The sequence below is a fragment of the Ooceraea biroi genome, chromosome 3 (assembly GCF_003672135.1).
Source record: "Ooceraea biroi isolate clonal line C1 chromosome 3, Obir_v5.4, whole genome shotgun sequence".
In the NCBI taxonomy this organism is placed as follows: Eukaryota; Metazoa; Arthropoda; class Insecta; order Hymenoptera; family Formicidae; genus Ooceraea; species Ooceraea biroi.
Genome location: NC_039508.1, coordinates 13,999,687 through 14,022,209, shown reverse-complemented (window position 1 = coordinate 14,022,209; position 22,523 = coordinate 13,999,687). Strand labels below are relative to the sequence as shown.

Genomic DNA, 22,523 nt, shown 5'->3' with positions numbered 1-22,523 from the left:
TATTGTCGAATTGTTCGGATAAAACTTTAGTATTATCAATAATACTTAGTTAAACATTTATTTTTAATTATTTAATGCGATTAAACGATGAATCAAATCAAGTTTCTCACACTTACAATTCATCAACAAGGTTAAACAGGAGGGTGAAAAAAGAAATGGAAGAATGGAGGTAAGAAAAAAAGCTTAGGTTATAGATTTTTAATGATTTTATTTTCTAAATATTACAAGGCAATCCTTGCACATAAAAATTATTAGTTTATAACAAAAGTGCAATAATTTCCATAAAGTTTCCTTACAATTAAATTGTTCTAAAGAAATTAAAATTTATGGAGGCGTATTAAATATACCTTTAAATACTTTAACTTCAAAAAATAAGAAAATTAATTTATTAACATAATAAAATAGATCACATTTTCACATATATTACTAGCACATATTTCAACAGAAGCAATAATGTGTATTTATTAAAGCTAGTGTTGGTTTACAATTGCAATACATATATATGTATTATCATTATTATATATATAAAATTTAGTAATAATAATGATTAATACATATCTAGTATATTAATCATATTAGGTATATGTAATAATAATAAAAATAATTGTCATAATCATAATGCTGATGACAGTTTTTAAAAAACTATCATTATCAGACAAGATATATAAATACTTTTCATTTCCGCGCCGTAGAAATATTATAGCTACAAGTCTTGAATTCATATTATATTAATAATTCATACAAAGGTGTATATTAAGACCGGAAGGAATGGATTACTAATAAATCGTTATAAAAAAATAATACGAAAGAAAGAAATACCGTGCAGACGTAATACACTCGCTCAATATGCAATTTTTTAAACCTCATGATCGATTAAATATGCGTCTTTCCTGAAGGAGTAACGCGGTGGATTGTGGCAAGGAAACAACCAAAGTATCGGATGGCTCTTCCCACACACTTGAGACAAAAGCGTAAACGTTCGTGGTGTATTCTTGTTGTGGTAACGTTGTATACCTTGCACGCGCTCCACGGCGGTCTCATCGCCGAGAATCGCTTGAAACTGATCCACTAAGATCGCTATGACAAACATGCCGAACAACGCAGACTCCAAGACTAGTATCACACAATGTAAACTGTAACATTATTAAATTATTAAGTATTAAAGTGTAAATCTATCCAATCTTCATAAAGAAGTGATAATAAGTACATACATGCGATTTTGCTTGATTGCAATGTCATTAGTGCATTGCGGGCAGTCATAAATCCATGATGCTATGACTAAAATGATAGCGTATACTGCTAATGCACCGACATACACCAGAAACTGTATAAAGTACTTTTGATTCCTCTCGCCCACACAGTTATTGATCCTTAATTGTGCAATAAAAAGTATTAATAAATACTAGTCAATAAATTCTATAGTTAGTATTTAAAATTGAAAGGAATTATTTATATATCTTTATGCGTTATTCTATATCAATATTATTATAATATCAATATTTATGTAGTTTGTTATTACCATGGACAATGATGGTCCATCCTCCTTATACAGCGTTTACAAATTCTGCAATGATGCGCCCTAGGTGGCCTGTATGTTTCACATCTAGTGCACACTGTCCAATCATCTTTTTCATCACCGTCGTGGTCGTCGTTTCCTCCAGAAATATGGATATCAGAAAAATCCATTCTACTTTGTGGTAAAGGTACTATACCGGGGTCACTACAGACAGCTTTCAAGTGTGCCATCATCAGCAAAAGAACAAGGGTGTTGAACGCTACTACGTGAAAGGGACCCCATAAGCTGAAACCAACAAAATAGGACATTAGAAGCTAAGTTCGACATCAAATTTGAAAATTAAAAGTACATATAATATAATAAAACAAAATTAAAAAAATATATATATAATAAAACAAACTTAAAAGTTCGAAATTATTCATGGTATTTAATTATAATATACACATTTGCAATTTGTATTGCAAATAAAACAAAATTCGCGACTCCTATATCAACTGTCACGTAAGCTCGAGACGATGTGAAATACTTGGCACATTATAGATTAGATAATATTCACCCTAAATATTTACTATATACAAACCTATCTTGCATGGTGTGCAACACGATCCATCGCACCACAACGTAATCAGCGTAAAACACCGCTACGTAGGTGACAATAATGCATACGATGCCACAGGGATCTCTGACGAACATTTTCCGTTTTGGCTAATGGCAAATATCCCAGACGACAACTAATATCGTGGCTCTTCATCACTGTATGCACAAATTTCATGTCATCCGATGTGTGAACGGCTGCATTATTAATCGCTCGGTGTTTACACACATAATACGCATTCGTCAATTCGATGATCGATATTTTAACACATAATCCGTGCGAAACTGTCACGTCGATTTAACAATTCTGGCAGAGAGTATGGTGGAGCAGACTAGTCTCGCTACTCGAGTTTCGACAGCTTAATCGTGGGAAATGTACGAAAATTGAACTTTAATGGGAAGTTGAGGCCCTAATCCGTCAGATACTGCTGACAGCAGCAGTAGCTATGAATAATAGCAGTTATATAGATATAGGTGCTAAGGTGAGAGTGACCAATCCACCATTTGCAGCCAACCTTTATATTATATAAAGTCTTGAATCACGAGAAATATATTAGTAGCATAAAATGGAGTGTTATTATGTAATTATTAAATCGTCCATTTGCTTCAATGGTGTTAGCTTAGTATGATAAAAGTTAGAAGTCTTTATCTCCAATTATCAAACAGTGAAATCAGTCACGGTGAAGTGAACTCGTCGCTTCGCATATTGGCTGATATCGGCTTTAATCTCGTCCCACAGGACTACCAACGAACCCAGAGTTTCTAGCCTAGTAAAAAGCGTTTATTCTTCACTTTTAGATTTTCAGTTTGTCACGTAAATTCGTTGTAATTCTTGCAGAAAGCAGCACTAATTCTTTTTTTTTTTATTTAAGTTTCCTTGCTCGATTTGCAAATGTATGAAAATCTTGGATAGCGTTACATAATTTAAGCCCGATTTACATAATCTGCAATTTGCCATTTTATTCACAGATAACTTATTCAGCGGCGTTTATGTAATACAACATTTAATTTTAGGTGAAAAAGAGAGAAAGAGAGATTAACACTATATTTATTGCGAATAGAAATTATTCATCCTAGAAATTCAAAATCCTCTCGTGTGTAATATTGTTTAAGGGGAAGCTGGAGTTGCTAGTGAACTATTTTTTCACTATAGCGATGGTAATTGCAGTTTCGAAAATTCTCTTTATTGCTTGTGCAGAATAAAAAATCCTTTTCCACAAATGAAGTATAGATAGAAAGAAAGCCCGCTCTGCAGGACTTTATATTCAAAATGGAAAACAGTTAAAAACTTGCATTTGTCTTTTCTAACTTTTTTCCATTTTGAATATAAAGTCCTGTAGAGCGGACTTTCTTTCTATATATACTTCATTTGTGGAAAAGGATTTTTTATTCTGCGCAAGCAATAAAGAGAATTTTCGAAACTGCAATTACCATCGCTATAGTGAAAAAATAAGTCACTAGCAACTCCAGGATCACCTTAAGTAAATGCAGCAGATAAAGATTGCTGCAATGCATTCAAGGTAGGTTCTCTTTAGATGCTCACGCGCTTTCAGCGTCTATCTTTATTTATTTAATGAACAATAAATATAAACTGACGCTGCAAGCGCGTAAGCGTCCAAAGCGAACGGATCATAGTTTACCATTCCTTTTCTTAGTCAACATGATCAATAATAGAATACTTTCACGAATGTGTCTCATTATGCGTTATTTGAAACAAGTTCTAGAAGGACAATAAGATATCTGTCAGCCAATCAGATAGCTGCATTAGCATCTGAAAGATACGCATAAGATTACCTCGTCACATGAATGGACGATGAATGTCAGCCGAGAATGAATTTTTGGCTTATCGAACGGCTGCAGTGTTGAATTACATGCATATACACGCGCACAGCCAACGATTATCTAGTAATGAAGGATCGTGAGATTGGTACCGCTGTGACGTAAGCCTATCGTATACTCCAGATCGTGGTGACTTTTTGCCGTCCAAGGACTCACCGTCTCATTTCACTTTGCGTTACCGGTAAGGAGAGTCGTGAGTTTCGACGGGGTGATAATTCGCTCCACGTTAATTTAATTAGATCTCGTGTCCCGGAGCACACCGTTCATTCCTCGTAATCGGCGTTGTACTGTTTCAGGCAAATCACCGTTAAACTGGCTACGTAATACGTGTTTATTACTTGGCCGGATTTCTTTATTACGGTAGAGTAAGTACTCCAACTCCAAGCTATTCCGAGCTGCCCGTGAAACGTGGTAGCATGCTTTCATTTCCCGACTTCCACGCAATTTCCCTCGTCACTGTCCTGCCGTTTCCACCGTTCCTCGACGCGCCACCATTTCGCTTAATGTTGCACGATCACGCTTTTCCAGCAGCACCGTGTACAGATGGTACCCCGACGAGGCATGAGGTTAGCGATCTCGTGACGTGTTAAGTTAACACTTCATTCCATATGGTGCTCACTGTTTCACTCGGTGGTCATTGACATGCTTGCGCTTTGTATGCATTTCTTCGCTGATCCCTATTAATGAGCGCGCCATCACTTCGAAAATCATTCGAGAATGTCGCGAAATCGTGAGCACCTTGTGCAAGAATCGCGAACGATCGGACTTTTTGCAAAAACGTGACCGCTTCGAAAGTGTTCGCACGCAAATTGCGCGACGAAAGAATAGGTGCAAGATGTTGTATCACAAAGTCATATTGCTAATTGGCTATCAACCTGTATATATGTATATATATATGTATCTTCTTTTTCTTTTTTTTTGGAAAATATTCGGATGCGTCTTGCGCGATTTTCGGATTATTCGAGAAATAATTGATTTTTGTTCACGTCTTGCTAGTGATACTTTTTTGTATCTAGTCGATGCGAATTTTTAACGCTGTATCATGGTAGCATTAATAAAAGCAAGTCATTTTCTTACTCTGATTAGTGTTTTTTCACGTATTCTTTCCATGTAATGTAATAGTTATATAAAATTTCTTAGATGTAACATACATGTAATTGCAAAGTGTGAACTTTTTGCTACATATGTATCTATCTTTATTAATCTTATCATTATGTATATACACATATACATACATACCATGTTACCAAAATATTTTAAATTATCATAGACATTGATAATTTGTATAATTATCTGCACTTATTGTTATACATTTAAAAATTTGATCATAAAAGAAGAATATTTTTATCCCTATTACAGTGCTACTGTAAGGACTTGGCACGAAACAGGACAACCCTAAAATGCAGCAGCAGTCAGTAATGGAAGAGGGAACGGCCTATGAGCCACCTACTTACGATGAGACATTCCCTGTCCTCCCTGAATCATCTAGTTCCAACTCTGGACAATTAAACATATTTTCCATAAATAACAACTTGCAGCTTGGACGTATAACCATTACACAGGTAAAGTTTTACGAAAACTTGTCCTCGATTTTGTATTGAATAGCTCCGCTTTAAACAAAATACTTAAAAATATGTATATTTCATAAGAAAATTTGTCATAAAAATGATGTGAATATTACAGCTTATTACAAATTACAATATGTCTGATCTTTTTACGTCGAAATCAAATAAAATTATCACATTGTTTAAAAATCGCACGTATCTGTAGGAGTTATCATAAATTGATAACTAAGACCTTATTGAGACATGTTTATAGTGAACTGATAATGTCTTAATGCTTCCACATACGTACAGAGGAATTTTGGCGTGTCATTATATAGTGATTCTTTGTATAAGAACGTAGATGTAGATGTAGACTGAAAATTTCTATAATGATTATTTTAACAGAGAATTACATACTTATATGTCATGTTTTATTATTTTCATATCTTGTTTTTTTCGTAATTTTTTTATAATCTTGTTTTATTATTCCATGTTATAAACATGCGATTTATTTAAAGAATCTATTGATTTCAGTTTTTATCTTTCTTTTACATTACTTTTTCTATGCTATAAATACTTCTTGTTAAAAATTTAGAAGCGCTGAAATCTCTTTTTGAGATTTCTCTATTTAATTAGATTAAATAATATTGTTTGTTTTATCACACACACATTTTTATGTTTTGTTTCTACGTAGATGTTTCGTGTACCCGGGGAAGAACGTAAATTTGATCACAGCGACAAATTTGGCGAACGCGAATCTATTCGTACATGTAAAACCATCATGAAAGAGACAAATACTATAATTGAAATTGCGTCGTCTAAAGATCAATCTCTGACGTTTCTTATAACTGGAAAACAAAATCAAGTTCTGGAAGCCAAACGTCGTATTCTAACGACATTTCAAACTCAGGTATTTTTTTCATGTTACTACTAATGCTCAGCGCATACGCATACACACACATAAATATGCTTATAAACTTTATGATATTTGACAAATTTTTGTAGGCAAGCAAGCAGATTAGCATTCCTAAGGATCATCATCGTTGGGTTCTTGGAAAGCAAGGACAACGGTTGAAAGATCTAGAACAGAGGACTGCTACAAAGATTAATGTTCCTGGTGTGCAAGATCAATCAGACATAATAACAATTACAGGAACAAAGGAGGGCATTGAGAAGGCCGAACACGAAATTAGAGTTATCTCTGATGAACAGGTAGTTCTCGAAATAATTATAAAATATTATCGCGACGAAATTTATCTTTTTGAATTATACAATTTGTACTAATATTATACATGTGCATGTACTAAGCTGCTTCGTCATAAATGTTACAGTCTAGGAAAGCCTTTGAGAGGATAACTGTGCCAAAAATATATCATCCTTTCATATATGGAGCGCATAATGAAAATCTCAATGCTATGATGGCAGAGACCGGCGCTCGTATCAATATTCCGCCCGCATCGGTGCAGCAGGATGAGATAACCATAGCTGGCGAGAAGGAGGGAGTTTTAGCGGCAAAGCAGAAGATTGAATCTATTTACAAGGATATGGTAAGTCGACAAAGTTATGTTATATCACGAATATGTCTTGTATAAAGATGTAATGCAAAACCCATTTTAATCTAGGAGAAGAGATGTACTACGGTGTCTGTAGAGGTTCCTAAATCTCAACATAAATATGTAATTGGACCTCGCGGTAGCACCATAGCCGAAATATTGCAAACAACTGGAGTGAGTGTAGAAATGCCTGCACCCGACTCGGCAACTGGTACCATAACTCTTAGAGGGCCTCAGGAAAAGCTTGGTCAAGGTAAGCAGCTTGTGAGGATTAATTATTTGTAGTCTTTACATATAATGTGTTTATATTTTTAAATGTAAAATTAATTGTAAAATTCATACATTTATTACAGCACTTAATAAGGTGTACGAGAAGGCAAACAGCGTGCGCACCGCTGTGGTGGAAGCTCCAGTTTGGATACACAAGTACATAATCGGGCGCAAGGGTGTAAATATTAAGAAGATCACTCAAGAAATGCCAAAAGTAAACGTAGAATTTACGGGAAAGGAGGATAAGATTAAGATTGAAGGTCCACCTGAAGAAGTAGAGAAAGCGCAGAACGAGCTGCAACACATGGCCAATGATCTTATTGCTAAACTCACTTTCGCCGAATTGAACGTCGATCCAAGATTCTATAAACATATCATTGGAAAAAATGGTTGCAACGGTAAGTGATGTGCTTGCAATTTTTGACGTCTACATTGTGCACCATTTTAGTTTATAATACAAGGAAAGATGCTTGAATTTTCATAACATTTTTTGTCTCTAATTTAGTGAACCGTGTTAAGGAAGGCACGGGTGTTGTGATTAGCATCTCTGAGAATGACGGTAATAACATCATCCGTATTGAAGGCAACCTTGCTGGTGTATCGAAAGCTCAAACGGTACATATATTTATATCATTATTCAACAATTATTATTTAAAAATGAAGATTAACATTTTTTTGTTAGTCAAGAAATTCAACATTTACACTTTATGATTAACGTAGGAACTTGTGGAAATGGTGAAGAAGCTGGAAAATGAGAAAGAGAAGGATGTGATTATAGATCACAGATATTACCGTAATATAATTGGTAACAAAGGAGATAATATCAAAGAGATTAGAGATAAATTCAATCAAGTACAAATTACTATACCTGGACCAGGTAAGCAACACTTTATTAGTTCTCATACTTTGCAACATTGTGGTAAAACATCTGCACTATTCTCCAGTGTCGCTAATTTTTTAGGTGAGAAAGGAGATATAGTAAAGATTAGAGGACCCAAAGAAGACGTTGACAAGTGCCATAAACACCTAATGAAGTTGGTAAAAGAATTGAATGAAAGCAATCATGTACTTGAAGTACCTATTTTTAAACAGTTTCATAAATTTGTTATTGGAAAAGGTGGCGTTAACATCCGCAAGGTTCATATCAAATTTTATTGCCTTTGTAATTTACATTTTATACCTGTGTTTACTTCTGAATACATAATTGAGTTATGTGATACAGATTAGAGAAGAGACACAAACGAAAATCGATTTGCCTGCTGAAGGTGAGAAGAGCGATGTCATAACCATCACGGGAAAGAAAGAAAACGTGGTAAAGGCTAAGGAAATGATACAAAAGATTCAAAATGAATTGGTAATTGTGTTAATATAATGCCTTACGGATATATAAATAAAATTGAATAACTGAAATATATCGAACAATTATTAAAACTAAAAGATTGAATAACTAAAATATCCATAACAATAGGCTAACATCGTTACTGAAGAAATCACTATTCCACCCAAGTTTTATAACTCTCTCATCGGTACTGGAGGTAAACTGATACACTCTATTATGGAGGACTGCGGAGGCGTCACGATCAAGTTCCCTACTGCGGAAAGCAAAAGCGACAAGGTGAGGAAGAAAGAAAAATTACATTAATCGTAATGAAATTCTAATGAAAATTGAAATTTATTCATAATATATGCATCTACGTATACAGGTCAGTATCAGAGGTCCAAAGGACGACGTAGAGAAAGCGAAAGCGCAACTTTTGGAATTGAGCAACGAGAAGCAATTGTCCAGCTTCTCAGCTGAAGTGCGCGCTAAGGTTCAACATCATAAATTCCTCATCGGAAAGAATGGCGCTAACATTAAGAAGGTAAAATCCATACAACGAACGTTGTTTTTCAAGAAAACCACTCAAGAAATCAATCTACAGAGCTCTTTTTTTTAAATTGTAGATAAGAGAATCCACGGGCGCGAGAATTATATTCCCAACGGACGAAGATCAGGATAAAGAAGTAATTACGATTATGGGAAAGAAGGAAGCAGTTGAGAAAGCTAAAGCCGAATTGGAAACTACAATTAAGGAGATTGTAAGAGAATTATTACACTTTCATGCAATCTTTATTGTACGAAATGTTTATCTACAAAATTCGTTCTAATGCATTTGCAGGACAATATTATCGAGGGGGAGATTTGCATTGATCCTAAGCATCACAGACATTTCGTAGCACGAAGAGGCGGTGTATTACACCGAATAGCTGACGAATGTGGCGGCGTGCAGATTTCGTTTCCACGGGCGGGTGTCGACAGCGATCGCGTTATCCTGAAAGGTTCGCACGAGTGTATAGAGGCTGCGAAACAGCGTATGCGAGAAATTGTCCAAGAACTGGTGAATACATTATTAATACGGGCAAACAGAAATTACGCATTATTATACAATGTATTTATTCTTATCTACTCGATTTAGGAATCTATGATAACGGTAGAGTGCATAATACCCCAAAAACATCATCGCACAGTAATGGGTGCTAAAGGTCGCAAGGTGCAGAATATAACGTCCGAGTATGACGTTCAAATCAAGTTTCCCGATCGTGATGTGTACGGTAATTATCGACTTTTTCTGTGTGCAAAAGTTAATTTAATGCAAAATTGCCAGTTATGCGAATATACGAAAGCGTTAACAACTCGTTTGATTTATTTTCCAGATGAGCAAAAAGCACCAGAAGAAGTCAACGGCGAGAATGCAGAAGCTGGGAAAACTGTTCCAGCTTGCGACATAATTCGCATTACCGGACAACCGGACAACGTTGCCGCCGCTAAACAAGCTTTACTCGATCTCGTGCCTATTACGATTCAAGTTAGTTTATTTATTTCTTGTATCAAACTGTTCTCATTGTGAAAATATTCTTATACATTTTTTTTTTCTCAATTTTTAGGTAGACGTACCATTTGATTTCCACCGTTCGATAATCGGGCAGAAAGGTAAAGACGTGCGGGAATTAATGAATACATATGACGTACACATTATGCTTTCTCCGGCGGAGGAGAAATTGGATTATATTAAGGTAAAATTGATTTTCTCAATTGTTAAATTTGAAGCATGAGCGAAATTAGTGTCATATATTCATTCATTAGATTTCTGGAACACCATCGTGCGTCCAAAGTGCCAAGGAAGCTATATTGGAAAAATGTGAGGCGCTGAAGGCCGAACGGGAAGATCGAGCGTTAAAATCTTTTGAATTAAAAGTAAGTCATTACTTGCATTACATTCATATTACATGATCAGTCTGGTGAAAATTAAATGTACATCGCTTAATAATTATTGCATATAGCTCGAAGTTGATCCGGAATATCACCCGAAAATAATTGGCCGCAAGGGAGCCGTAATCAGTAAGATACGTAATGATCACGATGTTCAGATCAACTTCCCACGTAAGGGTGACCCTGAGGAACATATTATTACAATAACAGGATATGAAAAGAACGCATACAGCGCGCGAGATGAGATTATGAAGATTGTCAACCAACTCGTAAGTTGGCTCTTCTTGTGATAAAAATATTTTATGAAAACATATTACTATACATTTAATGTAATAAAATTTACAATTTGCTTCTTCCTTTTCCATTTTAGAATGGTTTGACGAAAGAAGAAGTACAGATAAATGCCGCTGTGCACTCACGATTGATTGGCGCGAAAGGCAGAAATATCCGTAAAATAATGGAGGAGTTTAAGGTTGACATAAAATTCCCGAGAAAAACCGATGCTGACCCTAACGTCGTAACGATTGTGGGAGCGGAGGAGAACGTAGGCGATGCGAGGGATCACTTGTTAAACCTGGAGGAGGAATACGTAAGTATTCATCCACCATAAAAATCTAAGAATGACTCTGTAACTTAATGAAAATGATTAAAAAATATATATATATATATATATATATAATATATTTGCAGATGCAAGATGTAGCAGAGAACGAATATCGCGAAAGTTTGCGTTCACCTCAACGCGAGGACGGGAGCAACGCCGGTGGGGGTGAAAACGATACCGGCTTTATCGTAAAGGGCGGACCGTGGGAGCAACAGCAACCTCAAAGCGCACCGAATACAGCCAGCGTGGAGGAGTTCCCGCAGTTCGCTGGCTACTCTCACGTACCGGTCGCCGCCCCGGACGGCCCTTGGGGAATTAAGCGTTAAAAACGTAGATCTAAATTCGCTGAGAGGCGATTAATCGATGGAACATGTAAGCTAACGATGTAAGGTAAACTTTCCTCTGACAAACGGTATATAAGACACTTACATATACGCATCTACACGTACATACACACACATATGCACTTGTGTTGGGTGGTTCCCTGTTCCATTACTGACGTTGTTGCTGCATACGACCTGGCCATTCTATTGGACTCTGACACTGGTTTACTACACACAACATTCGACGACGATGTTTATATTGCAATTCATGATACAGATGTCCCATGTATCTGTAGCTGCAACGCATGTTGTTCTGAGTTGCCACGCCACGCGCACACAGTCCGGTCAGAGCTTGTGTAAAACTTAAAATTCCGTGGCTTTCATTTCTAACGATATGCCTTCCAGGTACAGATATGTTGTACTTAAGACTGTGGCTTCGTGGGAAATAATTGGATCAGCATTCTGCTAAAGAGAAACAAGCTTAGAAAAAAGTTGCCAAGCAGATCCATCTATCGTCTGCACTACGCGTCCTTTCTCGTAGAACGCGAGTTGGCTGTACTTTACGTTACATACAATTTGCGTTTTACGGAAAAGGACGAATTTTTGTGCGTCAATTTCTTTCTACAGAACCTGACCAATTTATTCGTGTATTATATTACTTTCACAGATAATCTCTGTACCACACGCGTATAGACTGTGAGGTCGTACGTTTTTCGTTGAACTTAGCATAATAATTTGTTAATTTATTTATATTTTTTGTACATATATATCGCATTTTCTCGTTGCGTTGTGCCACTTTTGATGAAGTGGTTTTTCTAAACTACATCATAATTGTTGAAATTTATATTATAAAAATCTTCGCGAGAAAATCAAAGGAAAGACAACAGTGTATGGACTTTATAAGGAGGAAACGTTTATTCTTATATAGGGATTTACACGATTTTTTTACGATTTTTTTTTAATTAGTTACTGTAAACTCGGTTCATGTCTCTGAGATTTCAATGCGTAAACGAGAAATCTGTCGATGCATCAAACATATGCTCATCAAATATAGGTAAGATCGGAACAACAAATTGTAATTGGATGTTGAAACCGAGCGAATTTCTATGAATGGAATCTTACGCCATTCGTCGCGTTTAAAAGGCCTTCATCCCGTGATACTTAAAGCTTAAAGCATTGAGACGTTATATACGTAAAATCGGCACTGTTGCAGAGAATCGTCAAGTTAAATCTCCATGTTATGAATAGTGAACGATACACGAATTCCTTTCGATAGCCGGCTTTAGTTATTTGTCTTGTTTTACATTTCGTATACCGTTTAATATGCAAACTTCTGCATTCTACTATTTATGAGGCCAACTAGCTAAGAAAAGGATATTCAGTTCAAGTGCCTTGTCTATTTTCTTCGAGACAGCTCATTTCAATTGTTGGAGGAATGTGAGAATATACTAGATTATACATATAGAAATAAATACAATATATATATTGTATTTATTCGGGGTATCCGAAAATCACCGGATGATACTTTCAGAATTGGACTCATTTAGTAATATTTCGAGTTTACTTTAACGAAAATATCTAAGAATATTTTTTTCAATCTTTCAAATTTCAACATGAATATTATAGCGATTAACCTTTGAATTGTGTTCCTTTAAGATCAACTTTTAATTTTTTAAGCCTCGTTGCTTTTAAAACTATTAGAGTCTCGAGATTTTTTTAACATATTGTAAATTGATTAAGTAATCTGTTCCTAAAGTATCATCGGGTAATTTTAAGACAGCCTGTATATATATATACACATCACATGTAAACACGTATATGGATACTGATAATAATTATTCTATTACTAATAGCTAATAGGTACCGCGGGTACAATGATACACTACTATTACGAATGAAACGATAGGATTATCATGTATACAGAAATTCACTTATATTTTTTAGATTTACAGTAATTTTTATAAATCTACTTGGTACGGCGACCTACGGTGTCATCTCCAATGCATGATAAATGTGTAAGAAAAAAAAGCCAGAATTAGTAAATTTTAATATGCTTAGTTTTGGCTAAGAATTTGATAGATGCTGTGCATGAATATAATTTTCTAATGAGTTATAATAAAGTAAATTGTAACTATACAGAACACATACAATATTCTCTGTATACATAAGTAAATAATGTTATAACACGTGGATGCTATTGTAACAATATATTACATTCATTGATCCATTTCTTCTATGTACATCCATCTCTTTTCCCCTGCACCCTTTAGCCACAACTTTATATAAATCTGTAAAATTAAATGATAATCGCTTGTGATAATGTCATATAATAATATACAATATATATATTAAAAACACACTGATATTTATTATATAACTTATACAAATTATATAACATCTTATAATATTTTTATCATTTTACATACATAATTCTTGTCATATCTTCGATCATTATAGGAAACGCCATTATTCATCAACGAAAGTTGTATTCTCAATACTACGTAACTGTTTGACAAATCCATCGTTAGGTCTAATAGAACTTCTTGCTTCCTTTACTTTATCGTAAGCCTCATCGTACGACAGTTTCATGGTAGTCATTAAATAAGCGATAACAATCGCGGGAGAGCGAGAAACGCCTGCATTGCAGTGTACAAGAATATTTTCTTTACGACGTGTGCGTATGATATCAATACATTTCTTTATCGACGGTATTATGTTCGTTTCCGGCAGGTCTAACAAGTCACAAAAATAGTATTGAATGCCGTCGAATTTTTCAGGGACGCTAATGCCTATACTCAAAACGTGTCGTATTTCATGCTCCTTTAATATGTTAAAGCACACCGCTGGATCTTGGGAGGAGAGATACAACCCCGGTATAATATTAGCGACATGCAAGTCGGGTTTCTCGTCCACTACGAATGGCAAGCCCTTTTCCAGTTCTTTCATCTGACCGCGTTCGACTTCGTATTTGTTACCAAGCTGATCCGTTACCACCGTCTTACACGACTTCAATGACGCTTTCTTCCTTGCGATGAGATTTTGCAAATCCATTGCGCAAAAAGATTAATGTTACGTATTTTTCACTAGCTACGACGAGATCGAATATGTATATCAGTGTTCGATTATCACGATTAACGATGATTTTCTAAACAATAATTTTTTTTCTTCCTTTATTCTTTCAATTCTAATTTCTCCTTTTGCTCCTCCGAATGCGGCTCCCATTCTTGCTCGTCCAATGTCATGCGTTTTAACTCTTCCGTATCGTATTCCACATTCACGAGATGCAAGCCGATCGATGGTATGACTTGAATGCGAGTATCCCAGTTATCATGCGAAGGAACTTGCAGCATCACCATAATATCTTTCTCCGTTATTTTTCCCAATCCTAACGCGATTAGAGAACCAACCATTCGTCTGACCTGCACAAAGTATCAATGTTTGTTCGGTTTTTAAATGCGAATGTTGGAATGTTTTTATTTGCGAATTGCATATTACCTGATTGTACAAGAAAGATCTAGATTTGCACGTAAAGTGCCAATATCTGAAATTTTCTGACAACGGATCAAAGAACATTAAAGGCTTTACTTCTTCTAAAGTAAAAGCATTTAAGGAACGTGTGTACTTGATCTTACGATCCGTTATTGCTTTTGCACTAAAGGTACTAAAATCCCTTGTTCCCATGAACAATTGCAGAGCATTTTGTACTCTATTTATATCGAAATTATGATCCCTGAAAGACAGAGGGTTATTGCGATATATTGCATTGTTTTTATTGTTTTGCATCACTACCTTATAAAATAACTGTGCATTCCTTCCACGACGGATATTCGGTGCTCGCCGGGTATTTTAGGTATCATAAACCTGTATATGTAAGTACGAGATTTACATCTGTACCTTGCATGAAAATCATTTGTAACAGGTATAAAATCCAACAATCTAGAAAAAGGAAAATTATTTCAGGAAGATTCATTCAGAAACATCTATTGTTATAAGATAAATATACTAACTGGACTGAACATCCATAAGGGTTAATCTATAAATTACCTAATAAAATGGCCACATTTTTTAAAATAATTATTAGTGGCTCTCTTTACGTCTGATGAGTTATATAGACGATTGTATCTGTTTTCGAGTTCCACATGAGCTGTATTGCATAAGGCATGAACTCCAGCATCCGTTCTGCAAATATATATATATTTTAATGGAATAACATTTTTCTGTTGTTGATAGAAATATCTTCTTAAATTAATGTTATATTAACTTCTTAAATTAATGTTATATTAAGTATTTAAGCATTAATACTTTAGCTTCTTTTATTTCAAGCTTATAAGCTTCAATTAGCTTAAATTGTTGTCAGAGATGCTATTAATTTACGAAACTTAGTCTTATGATCATTATTACATAATCCATCATAATTAAAAATAGATTGCTTTCCTAGCAACACATAGATAATAAGATATAAAAATTTTGGCCACTAAATATATAGCAATTACAGACTACAGAAAATTGTATAAAATGTAAGACAATTTACCTGCTAGAGAGAATCAAAGTGGGTGTAATCAAGGGTTTTGGCAAAAGGTTTAAGAGAGCAGCTTCTAGAGCACCTTGGACAGTATCTATATCTCGTACAAAATTTTCGATAGATTGCTTTTGCATACCTCTTCATAAAAAAAAAACAAATACGTTGATAATATTATTTCTTTCAATAAAAAAAAAACAAGTAATTATGAATAAAAATTCGATGCAAATAAACATTTGCGAAATATTTATCGTATTTATCTTACATATTTTAATATTATACCTGTAATGCGTACCAATGTACGAAAACTTGAGAAAATATCGTACCATGATTGTTTTTATATACGAAAAAGAGTAAAATAAATATCTCGTCACACACCAAATGTAAAAAGATCTAATTTTACTAGCGGTTCCTGCAAAATCATATAACCTCACGTCGCACTAATACATGTACGAAATTTATTTGGATTTCCAGCATCGTGGAACATTTCTTCATATTTAATCAGTATCGAGAATTCAATCGGTCATTTTTAATGCAAATTAGTAGCTTCAAATAGAAATATCTGGAAATGTCCAGAAAATCACCGGTAACCATCAATATTTTTCAATCACGTGATATAAATTTTTGGAAAACGAACAAGAGCCAATTATTAGCGCCATCTGAATCTATTCCTAAAATTGGTAAATTATAATGTAATCGCGCCAAATTTAAAACTATGTTAGCATATATAAAATTATCTATATATATGTACGTACGTATCTATTTATATATACACAGGATAATTAATAATAATAATTAATATATTTAAAAAGATATTTTCTCTAGAAATACGTAAATCACATTTCAGCTTTCAGCTTCAAGTTCGGCTACAGGAACTACATTCAATTAGCGACAGTTGCGACATGTCAGCGTGGGTGGAGAGGAGAACAGGAGTGAACGGTGCTGCACTCTGCTGTTGCATTCGCGCCTAGGCAACCTGGAAAGTACGATCGAATCTGACGTACGATTGGCTATCGGTTCAAAATGTTGGTTACTGCGAGCGATGTCGTACTGATGTTGTGACGTTAACGTTTTCCTGCGCTGTGTGTGTTTTAAAAGTTAGAAAAACGCGTGGCCGCACGCGAAGCCAGGGCGAATATTACACTCCGAATTATCGTCGATTATGGCTGCCGCCGTGAGTTCCGTGAGTATTTGCCAGTTGGCTCGCTATCGCGAGCGAGAACGTACGTCGAGGGTGCATGCGGGTTGGGACGCCTCCTCCGTGTTTATGCGCCTTTCAACTCGCGCTACCTCCAACCCTGTCGTCGAAATGTCGCATGCGAGCTCGATCCCGTAAATTATGCGTTCTTGCAGAATGTGGAAAACCTGTCGCCGCAAATTATTCGCCAGGTGGCCAAGGAGATGGCAGAATTGGTCGCGCAACCACCCGAGGGTATCCGTGTCATTTTAAACGACGCGGACGTCACCGATATCCAGGCTGTCATCGAAGGCCCATGTAAGAACGCTCTGAATGCTCTTTCTCGACTCTCGGCTCCGTCAATGATTGATTTCTCTTAGATAAGAAAGCCTCTCTACACCATGACCTAACCTAACACATATGTCATGCTGATTATTGAATGTATACATTAGGCCTGCGATCCAGTTGACGTTCCAAATGCTTTCGAACATTTTCTATCCTTCTTTTTATTCCTCCGGATAAAAAGAAGGAACTGAAGTGTTTTGAAGCGTTTGGAGCATCAACTGTAACGCTGGACTCCTGCGTAGACCTTGGGTCTGTTCTTTATAGCTGCACTGCTGAACTGGTGCAATACATTAAAGTGAGACAAGTGTATTTTTTCTCGCTCTAACTTATTGCAGTTTAGCAGTGCAGCTATAAAGGACAGATTCTCTGTCGCTTTAGCTACAGTTCTTTTTACAGTTTTACAGTTACTTAATTTTTTTCCCTACAATGCTTGATTATGTAATCTATTTCATAACAATTACAAAAAGATACAATGTATATATCCACAATTAAAAGAATGGATTTATTTCATATATGTGAATATGTATTTTTTTAGTATATTATCTTTTGATATATAATTTTTAAGATGGCTTTAAAATTTTTATTATTATTGTGATTTGATGATTAAAATAACGTAGCTAATTTATAACTGTTCTAATTTTCAGCAAATTTGTATTTTTCAAGTTTATACGTATATTTTATATAGAAATTCAGATTATATAAAACATGTGTCTATGTGAGTTTTATAGCCATAATTATTGAAATATCATACGAAGTTAACATCTGAATAATGTTTCCTGACAGCTGGGACTCCTTACGCTAATGGTTTCTTTAGAGTTAAATTAGCTCTTGGGAAATACTTTCCACAAGAGCCACCAAAGGCTTATTTCCTCACAAAGATTTTTCATCCCAACGTAGCGAAAAATGGTGAAATATGCGTCAGCACATTAAAAAAGGATTGGAAACCAGATCTCGGAATACAACATATATTATTGGTAAATCATATAGTATTTACATTATTTCTTATATCATTGTTAATATAATATTTCGTTTTCAGGCTGTAAAATGTTTGCTAATAGTGCCAAATCCTGAATCTGCTTTAAATCCAGAAGCTGGCAGATTACTTTTTGAAAATCATGATGAATATTCAGAGCGAGCAAAAATGATGACAGAGATACATGCGCAAGTAATGGGTTATCTTATTGAACTTATCTGCAATTGAGTTTTAGTTTTACTATGAATTGTATTCTATATAATTTTATGATCTGTAATTTCGTCAGGGCGGTGGAAAAGGCAGCAAGGTAGGTTTGGAAAGTTGTGCCTCTTCGGAAGCCGGGGGATCTCTTCCAAAAAAGCATGCAGGTGATAAAAAATTAACAGCGGAAAAGAAAAAAATGTTAAAAGATAAGAAGAGAACATTGAAAAGATTATAATAAGGAGAATCAATATTATTTATCTGTTTTTTTGTAATTTAAAACACTGGTGTGGTAATGTTGCCTCGTATTGTACACAATTATTAATGCATAGTAAAATTTTATTATCTGAACTTGACTGATCTTATTATTAAGTATTTAGAGAATTTAATATTTTTAGTGCGCAATAAAATAAGAAACATAAAAAAAAAGAATTGCTTTCCTCTACATTTTTATGAAAAATGAGTACAATTCTGTAGCGATCTCTACAAACGCAGGCTGTAAATTAGTAACACGGTCTGTGCTCTTTCTCTCTATGTTATCTATATTAGGAAATATTTTTACATATGTACAAAATGATATAATGTAATTAAGTAAAATAAAGAAGGTATGTGCACAAAATATTTTATATTGGATCTTATTTCTTGAAAATTATGTCTATGCACAGCTTGAAAACAATTTTATTCAATATCTATATTAGACTTTTCTTTTACTGTAGCAACAAACTTGTTTGAAAAGATAGTTTCAATATTCACGAAGGAATTTCTTTCTTAAGTGGGTTAATAAAAACTATTTTTATTTAAGAATAATGTTCTTTATTAAGAGAATCTCGTCAAATTTTCTTCAGTCTTGCACCACGTGATTCGTAATTTGTATATGCTGCGTCAAAAGTGTATACATTTTCTTACAGACCCATTACTGTTCACTAAAATATGTTATCGGTATATGACTAGTTAACAGTATATCACAGAGAGCCTTAATCCACTATGAGCTATGCACTACGCATAGTAATATAATGCTTATTTGCGCTAAAAAAAGAATCCATCGATAATCCACATAAGTTACATAAGTACTTTATGTCATCGCTTCAATTCAACAATTTCGAACAGCAAATGATTTTGAAGACGGATGCAGTAAATTAAATTTTCATACTTGACACATGTAAAATACTTATAGAATAATCAGATTGTGAGGGCTAGAAGCACGTTCCGTACTTTGATAAACAACAACGTTTCGAGATCTTGTTGTATCTTGTTGTATTTCTCTTCTGATGAGCATCACACGCACGATAGTACATATAAATTCATATAGTCTATACATTATAAGTTTGTTCTTTTTCGACTTTCTTACTGTAAAAAGATCTATGAACGTCTACGAAATGATTGGGTAGATTTTTGTAAAATTAATTTTTGTCAAAAGTAAAAATCAAATTTGATGTCCTTTACAACATTTTAATAAACCTTAGTAGATAAGATATATTTATATGGTATACTTCAGGTGAAAGTAAGAGAAACATCGTATATTATATTAAATCAAATTGAACAAAGTTTGAATGGAGCAAAAAGTTTTGCGATATCGTTACTTTACTTCCTTCACGTACGCCTCCAACTCTGCGTCCAGTTCTTCAGCAGTAGGTGTCTTTGTCACTTGTCGAGTACCTCCTCTACCACGCCGACCAGTACCGCGACCTTAAATTTCACAAAATTTCCACAATAATATTGTGATCAACGAAAATTTAAATACATTTTGTGTAACATGACTCACAAAATATAATTTTGAGAGATGTTTCGAATTTTCCTTGCGTGAATTAATGACGTAGTTATCATGCGCATAGTAATCTTAATAAATAAATTTGTAAATAAAATTACCTCTGATAGGTCCTGTGCTGCGGTTCCCTCTAAAACGGGTCTGAGGTCTTTGTGTGTAATTAGCGCCACTAAGTCTTGGGCCAGCACGGATAGAGGTGATGGGTAGTTCAGAAGTGGCGACTTGTATGTTCATTTCACGACCTGCCGATATACATCGCATATATGGTATTAATACAAATGTGGAATACGTGAAACACTGGATTAAAAATAGAAATTCACAATAACCTCGACAAAATTAATTTCTCCGTAATATTATCCTAACGGTATTTATCGAAATAATAAAACAGGAAAGACTCAAACTTTAAGTTACAAGGTATGAACCAGAAAATTAATTTAACTGGACTGATGAACGATTGCTAAACATGGATGAAATTTCATGATTGAGAAGGCAGATTTGAAAATAAAAATAAACATTTGCATAGATTAGGTGCATACCATCTAAAGGTACTCCATGATATTGTTTCATAGCTTTGATAGCATCTGCTCGTCTTTCAAATATAACATCTGCAGAGCCCAGAGATCGTCCTGACCTATCATAATGTACTGCTGCTGATTTCAAAGGTCCAAATTCGCTGAACAATTCCTAAAAGATGTCATTAACAAGTTTTCCATGTGAAAACTGCTAAATGTTTAAAAGTATATTCTTATCTACGAAGGAATTAATACATTGAATGCCACATAACTATTGAGATAATGATAAAAAATATTTTTAATATTTGTAAAACATGTGAAGCTGTGATAAAGAGAAGCAAATATAGAAAATGGAGGATAGAGAATGCACAAGGATCGAGATTAGAATGGATAGAGAGGATTTACATAATTTGGGAAGTAGAGTAGAAAAGTTGATTGAATATGTATTTGATATTAATTAGTTGAGCTGAACTTTTAGCATTATAAAAGGATTCCTTATAAATATTTAAAGTATCACAAATTTCAGCAACTTTATATCTTTATTTGATTTTACCATGGCAATCAATGTATTAAATATAGATTTAAGTTATATTACAGAAGATGTTTCAGTACCTGAATATCTGAATCTGATACACCGAAATCAAGATTTGACACCAAGAGTTTAGTTGTGCCTGCACTGCCTATTGCACCACGACCAACCTTTTTGACGCCATCAAACATGTCGTGTTTCCAAGCACTGTTTACATCGCCCTGTTCAGTAAAACATAATTAAGAGCTACTAATGTAGAAAAATGAATAAAAATTAGGAAAAACCTGACATGATCAAAAAGAAACGTGACGAATTCTTTCCATTTCCACTACTACTACTGTCTGTATCTCACTACTACTTGTGAAAATAATCTCTCATATGCACCATTGAGCATTTTAAACCAGAGGTTTTATTCATGTATATATTCAAACGTACACAAATATACTAATATATGAATTCACGCATACCTGTACGTATTCACGGAGCACACATACGCACACACACGCATTATGCGCGCGCAATTACACATACACGCGCGCAGCTCATATAACGGAACAGAGCATGAACGCGAACGAAAATTCCGCGAATAAAAAAATTAGATTGCGACACATCGCTCTCTTACCCTCGTATACGGCAAGGAACTGCGTACGATGCCTCCACGGTTGCGTCCTCGCATGACGCCGCCACCAGTTCTCGGAGTCCTACGTGTTCCTCGACGGGGCGAAGTGCCGGCGCCTCTACCGCGTCTACCGCCGCCACCACCTCGAGCCCTCGATCCCTTGGTCTGTTTGATGATGTCGTCCAGGCTCATCTCTATTTTATCTACCATCTTCATTTGTACGGTTTACGATGGAACGTAAGTACGACGCGAAAGGAACACTTCAGAGCAGAAAACCAACCTCCCTTGCTGCTCTCTTTTCGTGATGGCGGTATAACGAAGTGAAACGAGTGAAACAACGCCGCACAGCAATCTGGGTACTGACGATCGTGCGTCATCAGAGGTACCAAC

The 22,523-nt window shown here is 35.1% G+C and overlaps 6 protein-coding genes across 12 annotated transcripts; 2 read left to right on the top strand and 4 right to left on the bottom strand.

Moving 5' to 3' along the window:
* Positions 1 to 191: 191 nt before the first annotated feature.
* Positions 192 to 2,796, bottom strand: LOC105278684 (palmitoyltransferase ZDHHC3). The gene is made up of 4 exons (XM_011337942.3): positions 2,097 to 2,796; positions 1,520 to 1,801; positions 1,212 to 1,370; positions 192 to 1,133 (listed from the first exon to the last, which is right to left on the bottom strand). Exons 1-4 carry the CDS (start codon positions 2,207 to 2,209, stop codon positions 857 to 859), a joined length of 831 nt encoding a protein of 276 aa, XP_011336244.1. The 5' UTR covers positions 2,210 to 2,796; the 3' UTR covers positions 192 to 856.
* Positions 2,797 to 4,055: 1,259 nt separating this feature from the next.
* LOC105278688 (vigilin) lies at positions 4,056 to 13,717 on the top strand. 4 transcript variants are annotated; one of them, XM_011337948.3, is made up of 23 exons: positions 4,056 to 4,130; positions 4,246 to 4,314; positions 5,309 to 5,511; positions 6,188 to 6,403; positions 6,499 to 6,705; positions 6,825 to 7,040; positions 7,116 to 7,299; positions 7,400 to 7,714; positions 7,822 to 7,931; positions 8,037 to 8,193; positions 8,278 to 8,453; positions 8,539 to 8,670; positions 8,785 to 8,931; positions 9,020 to 9,178; positions 9,261 to 9,395; positions 9,476 to 9,694; positions 9,773 to 9,908; positions 10,011 to 10,162; positions 10,242 to 10,370; positions 10,441 to 10,551; positions 10,638 to 10,835; positions 10,937 to 11,155; positions 11,257 to 11,496. In XM_011337948.3, the coding sequence occupies exons 3-23, from the start codon at positions 5,350 to 5,352 to the stop codon at positions 11,494 to 11,496; spliced, it is 3,720 nt and encodes a 1,239-aa protein (XP_011336250.1). In that variant the 5' UTR covers positions 4,056 to 4,130; positions 4,246 to 4,314; positions 5,309 to 5,349. The 4 variants fall into 4 exon arrangements, with proteins under 4 accessions (XP_011336250.1, XP_011336251.1, XP_019886963.1 ...); XM_011337949.3 differs by having other exon boundaries at positions 4,124 to 4,142; XM_020031404.2 differs by lacking the exon at positions 4,056 to 4,130 and having other exon boundaries at positions 4,177 to 4,314.
* On the bottom strand, positions 13,205 to 14,582 carry LOC105278687 (dual specificity protein phosphatase 19). Its single transcript, XM_011337947.3, has 2 exons — positions 13,920 to 14,582; positions 13,205 to 13,781 (listed from the first exon to the last, which is right to left on the bottom strand). The coding sequence occupies exon 1, from the start codon at positions 14,542 to 14,544 to the stop codon at positions 13,960 to 13,962; it is 585 nt and encodes a 194-aa protein (XP_011336249.1). The 5' UTR covers positions 14,545 to 14,582; the 3' UTR covers positions 13,205 to 13,781; positions 13,920 to 13,959.
* A 67-nt stretch (positions 14,583 to 14,649) lies between these two features.
* Positions 14,650 to 16,655, bottom strand: LOC105278686 (tRNA pseudouridine synthase-like 1). Of its 3 annotated transcripts, none has more exons than XM_011337946.3 (6): positions 16,308 to 16,655; positions 16,025 to 16,109; positions 15,538 to 15,672; positions 15,283 to 15,429; positions 14,989 to 15,223; positions 14,650 to 14,912 (listed from the first exon to the last, which is right to left on the bottom strand). In XM_011337946.3, exons 1-6 carry the CDS (start codon positions 16,339 to 16,341, stop codon positions 14,664 to 14,666), a joined length of 885 nt encoding a protein of 294 aa, XP_011336248.1. In that variant the 5' UTR covers positions 16,342 to 16,655; the 3' UTR covers positions 14,650 to 14,663. The 3 variants fall into 3 exon arrangements, with proteins under 3 accessions (XP_011336248.1, XP_011336246.1, XP_011336247.1); XM_011337944.3 differs by having other exon boundaries at positions 16,025 to 16,153; positions 16,295 to 16,654; XM_011337945.3 differs by having other exon boundaries at positions 16,025 to 16,153; positions 16,308 to 16,654.
* A 323-nt stretch (positions 16,656 to 16,978) lies between these two features.
* On the top strand, positions 16,979 to 19,059 carry LOC105278685 (ubiquitin-conjugating enzyme E2 S). 2 transcript variants are annotated; one of them, XM_011337943.3, is made up of 5 exons: positions 16,979 to 17,195; positions 17,366 to 17,507; positions 18,318 to 18,508; positions 18,571 to 18,699; positions 18,794 to 19,059. In XM_011337943.3, exons 1-5 carry the CDS (start codon positions 17,175 to 17,177, stop codon positions 18,944 to 18,946), a joined length of 636 nt encoding a protein of 211 aa, XP_011336245.1. In that variant the 5' UTR covers positions 16,979 to 17,174; the 3' UTR covers positions 18,947 to 19,059. The 2 variants fall into 2 exon arrangements, with proteins under 2 accessions (XP_011336245.1, XP_019886965.1); XM_020031406.2 differs by lacking the exons at positions 16,979 to 17,195; positions 17,366 to 17,507 and adding an exon at positions 17,514 to 18,049.
* An 885-nt stretch (positions 19,060 to 19,944) lies between these two features.
* Positions 19,945 to 22,491, bottom strand: LOC105278689 (THO complex subunit 4). Its single transcript, XM_011337950.3, has 5 exons — positions 22,137 to 22,491; positions 21,598 to 21,735; positions 21,010 to 21,157; positions 20,575 to 20,715; positions 19,945 to 20,394 (listed from the first exon to the last, which is right to left on the bottom strand). Exons 1-5 carry the CDS (start codon positions 22,347 to 22,349, stop codon positions 20,285 to 20,287), a joined length of 750 nt encoding a protein of 249 aa, XP_011336252.1. The 5' UTR covers positions 22,350 to 22,491; the 3' UTR covers positions 19,945 to 20,284.
* Positions 22,492 to 22,523: the final 32 nt, after the last annotated feature.

What these genes read in the sequence shown, in the direction of transcription:
- LOC105278684 (XM_011337942.3), bottom strand. Translation starts at nt 2,209, where the DNA reads ATGTTCGTCAGAGATCCCTGTGGCATCGTATGCATTATTGTCACCTAC. An exon ending in ATGGACCATCATTGTCCATG is followed by an intron (nt 1,371 to 1,519) that starts GTAATAACAAAC and finishes TGCACAATTAAG; the next exon opens with GATCAATAACTGTGTGGGCG. An exon ending in GCAATCAAGCAAAATCGCAT is followed by an intron (nt 1,134 to 1,211) that starts GTATGTACTTAT and finishes ATAATGTTACAG; the next exon opens with TTTACATTGTGTGATACTAG.
- LOC105278688 (XM_020031405.2), top strand. Translation starts at nt 5,350, where the DNA reads ATGCAGCAGCAGTCAGTAATGGAAGAGGGAACGGCCTATGAGCCACCT. An exon ending in GTGTATCGAAAGCTCAAACG is followed by an intron (nt 7,932 to 8,036) that starts GTACATATATTT and finishes TGATTAACGTAG; the next exon opens with GAACTTGTGGAAATGGTGAA. An exon ending in ATGGCGCTAACATTAAGAAG is followed by an intron (nt 9,179 to 9,260) that starts GTAAAATCCATA and finishes TTTAAATTGTAG; the next exon opens with ATAAGAGAATCCACGGGCGC.
- LOC105278687 (XM_011337947.3), bottom strand. Translation starts at nt 14,544, where the DNA reads ATGGATTTGCAAAATCTCATCGCAAGGAAGAAAGCGTCATTGAAGTCG.
- LOC105278686 (XM_011337944.3), bottom strand. Translation starts at nt 16,341, where the DNA reads ATGGTACGATATTTTCTCAAGTTTTCGTACATTGGTACGCATTACAG. An exon ending in TACATTGGTACGCATTACAG is followed by an intron (nt 16,154 to 16,294) that starts GTATAATATTAA and finishes TTTTTTATGAAG; the next exon opens with AGGTATGCAAAAGCAATCTA. An exon ending in ATGCACAGTTATTTTATAAG is followed by an intron (nt 15,224 to 15,282) that starts GTAGTGATGCAA and finishes TCTGTCTTTCAG; the next exon opens with GGATCATAATTTCGATATAA.
- LOC105278685 (XM_011337943.3), top strand. Translation starts at nt 17,175, where the DNA reads ATGGCTGCCGCCGTGAGTTCC. An exon ending in TGGCTGCCGCCGTGAGTTCC is followed by an intron (nt 17,196 to 17,365) that starts GTGAGTATTTGC and finishes GCGTTCTTGCAG; the next exon opens with AATGTGGAAAACCTGTCGCC. An exon ending in GGCTGTCATCGAAGGCCCAT is followed by an intron (nt 17,508 to 18,317) that starts GTAAGAACGCTC and finishes GTTTCCTGACAG; the next exon opens with CTGGGACTCCTTACGCTAAT.
- LOC105278689 (XM_011337950.3), bottom strand. Translation starts at nt 22,349, where the DNA reads ATGAAGATGGTAGATAAAATAGAGATGAGCCTGGACGACATCATCAAA. An exon ending in TCATGGAGTACCTTTAGATG is followed by an intron (nt 20,716 to 21,009) that starts GTATGCACCTAA and finishes GTATATCGGCAG; the next exon opens with GTCGTGAAATGAACATACAA. An exon ending in CAGCACAGGACCTATCAGAG is followed by an intron (nt 20,395 to 20,574) that starts GTAATTTTATTT and finishes GTGAAATTTAAG; the next exon opens with GTCGCGGTACTGGTCGGCGT.